Source organism: Diaphorina citri, unplaced genomic scaffold (genome assembly GCF_000475195.1).
Source record: "Diaphorina citri unplaced genomic scaffold, Diaci psyllid genome assembly version 1.1 scaffold7717, whole genome shotgun sequence".
Taxonomy (NCBI): domain Eukaryota; kingdom Metazoa; phylum Arthropoda; class Insecta; order Hemiptera; family Psyllidae; genus Diaphorina; species Diaphorina citri.
In genome coordinates, this window is record NW_007385093.1 from 1 (window position 1) to 3,330 (window position 3,330).

A 3,330-nucleotide genomic window follows, 5' to 3' on the forward strand; every position below is an offset into this window, starting at 1 on the left:
CATTTCTTGAAACCCGCCCCAAGGATCCTACATTTAGGTGAGCTTCCATATTTTTATATGTCAGCTCCCATGGCGTAGTAGTCACTGTGCTTGTCTTGCACGCGGAAGACCCGGGTTCGATTACCGGCGGAGTCAAAAAATTTGCATCATGCTAATGATTGGCTCAGTGACTGGCTGTTGCTGGGCCCACTAAGCCTAGTGAGGAAAATGAAAAGTTATGTAATATAAATAATAATATGAGCTTTTTTCATCTTTTAGCCCTAATTATCGAAGTTTGGCTCTGAAGAACGGCCGACCCGTACATTTCTAGTACCCCACCCCAGGGGCACTTTTGATCGATATAATTCATCAAACCTCTCTGCAAATTTTGAGCTGAGAAATTCGAACTCTTTCTGAACCTCTTATCGACCACCAATCCTCCCCAAACATTGCCACATGGGACAGTAACTTGAACTCTACTCTATTAATTCGCTTTGCTCGACTATTATTGAGGTATGAGAAAGTTGTTTTCAAATGTCGGGAACTTGGTCACTAAGTCATTACATATTGCAATCGGTCAATTTTTTTTATTTTATTTGCCAAAATATTTGGATTTGTAATTATAATTATTTTATTACTTACTACTCTTACTAGACTTACCCATGGTTAGGTACCTATTCAATTAACTTTTCGTTGCATAAAAAAAACTAGGTAATTAACATGTGCAGTTAATTAGCTTACCTACAAGTAGATATATGGGTATTTATTACCGAGGTACTTAGAGAGAAACAAGGTAGGTACTTCAAATTCAAACGTAGCGTAGGTAACATCGTTTGTGGTATTGTGGAGTTCTACACTACTTGTCTTGATACAGATAGGTGTACTAATCTGACAAACGTGTCACTTTTGGAGTACCTATTAATAAATGCAAGTAGGAGCCCTACCTGTTGTAGTTAAATTGTGGATGACATACCGCAAAATCCACAAAGAAACCTCAAGCTGTGTCCACACTACACACTATGGTCGATTGGAATCGCTTGAGACACGTCCACACTAGGTATAACCGCTATTCCAACAAATATTAGAAACATTTACACTATTACTCTCTCTTTTTTTCTCTTTTTTTAATTTAAGCAAGGGTCTATTGTAATTTAGTTTTGAAAATATTGTACCAAATACATGAGACCTTGCTTAGACTGCGGGAGTAAAGGGACTTTTCAGTCTCATTCTGGCAGTATAAGCACGGAATGAGAAAAGTTCATAGAATTGACGGGATGTCGATCGACCATAGTATGGAAGCTGCTTGCTCAAACCGATCGCAACAGACTGAAAATGGGCTTTTGTATGTGGCTAGGGGATGTTAAACAGAGAGTAGACTAGTGTCTAGCTGTGGGACTATAAACAGGGAGGAGAACAGCTAATCCTAACCGGCCTAGTTAGCTGACAGTTCTTCAAAGGGTAGGTAGGTACTCTCTGCTTTAAAGAAGAAGCACAAGTCCTCACGATGGTTGACTGCGGTGCAGTCCTACTTTTAGAGCATAGAATAAAAAGTTAGGAAGTGCGAAGTCGTTCCTAGAACAAACCACTAATCGACAACTCACTTCCTCTTTTTTTCAGCCAAAGGCAAAAGTCTCGACGCAACGCAAGAGCCTGGGCCCTTTCCCATGAATGACGGTGCACTCCCCACCCCTCATTATTTACTCCAAAGGCAGAGAAAACGTTATAACGTTATAGGTACTGTTCCAGTACTTGTAGAGCATAGAATAAAAAGTTAGGAAGTGCGAAGTCGTTCCTAGAACGAACCACTAATCGACAACTCACTTCCTCTTTTTTTCAGCCAAAGGCAAAAGTCTCGACGCAACGCAAGAGATGATAGCGCTGGGCCTGTAGAGGAAATCGATAAGAAAAACCAACGAGGAAAATTTACTGACATCTTGTAGTGTTAAGATTACAATATTCTTGAAGAGGCTCACAGCTTTTCACCACAAAAATAGTTCATGATTTAGATTTAGAAGTAAGTAGGTAAATTAATTTTAGATGGTAAAGGCCTTCTTTCATCCATTTTCTTTGATTTCAGTTCGGCCTCTACTCGGCCTTCATCGGCTGTTTCCTCTACATTATCTTCGGCTCGAGTAAGGACATCACCATCGGCCCCACGGCCATCATGGCCCTGATGTCCCAGAAGTACGTCGAATCTCACGGAGCTGATTTCGCCATTCTACTGAGTTTCCTATCTGGTTGTGTCATCCTGTTCCTGGGGATCCTACATTTAGGTGAGCTTCCATATTTTAACTATAGCTACCAAGCCGTACATTTCTTGAAACCCGTTTTAGAGCATAGAATAAAAAGTTAGGAAGTACGAAGTCGTTCCTAGAACAAACCACTAATCGACAACTCACTTCCTCTTTTTTTCAGCCAAAGGCAAAAGTCTCGACGCAACGCAAGAGATGATAGCGCTGGGCCTGTGCAATATTGCGGGGAGTTTTGTGCAGTCCATTCCCACAGCCGGATCCTTCACCAGAACTGCTGTCAATCACGCCTCCGGAGTGAAGACTCCATTTGGCGGATTCTTTACCGGTGAGGGACTGAGGGTGGAGAGAAGGGTTTAGGTTATTTTCCGTCGAAATCGGTTGACGTTTTGTGGAGTTGTGTGCGGTAAGGTAAGTAGGGTTGATGTTGGGATGGTCTGGCGAGAGGGACTTAAAGTAGTGCTGGGAAATTAGGAACATTTTGTCGATAAGCCGTTTTAAGTTTTAACATTTTAATGGATCTCGTTTGCGCCGCGGTTTTTTTTCCCCCGTCTTCTGTGGGATAGGAGATAGGATAAAGTGGAAGTTTAACTTAATGAAAGCCATTCACAATTTATATATTTATTATACAGGGTGGTCGGAATTTTTTTCAAACCATAGAGCCAGGAGGTCGGTTTAAGACTTTTTGACGCTATAAACATGTTACCGCAAAAGCTTCCTAACCGAGATATCGAGCAAAAGCAGTTGCTATTTAGAAATCATAAATTCGTGCCTGTAGAGTCCCAGGAATTATTGCATACTTTCTCTCAAGAGAGGAGCAACCAGACATGTAACAACCGCTTTTCCCATTGTTCCAGGCACCCTAGTCCTCCTGGCTCTCGGGTTCCTGACCCGAACCTTCTACTTCATCCCCAAGACCACCCTAGCGGCGGTCATCATAACCGCCATGGTCTACATGCTGGAATATCACGCCGTTGTCATGCTGTGGCGAACCAAAAAGTCCGACCTTATTCCTCTCTTCACAACGTTCGTGTTCTCATTACTACTCGGCCTGGAGTTTGGCATTATAGTGGGCATAGTGGTGAACATCGTGTTCATATTG

The 3,330-nt window shown here is 42.1% G+C and overlaps 1 protein-coding gene across 1 annotated transcript; it reads left to right on the forward strand.

Annotated features, from left to right (window-relative positions):
- Nucleotides 1-2,383: 2,383 nt before the first annotated feature.
- Nucleotides 2,384-3,327, forward strand: LOC103522274 (sodium-independent sulfate anion transporter-like; the record flags this gene model as incomplete). The annotated part of the gene is made up of 2 exons (XM_017448988.2): nucleotides 2,384-2,556; nucleotides 3,086-3,327. Coding segments are annotated over exons 1-2 (372 nt in total), but the record flags the coding sequence as incomplete, so codon positions are not given.
- Nucleotides 3,328-3,330: the final 3 nt, after the last annotated feature.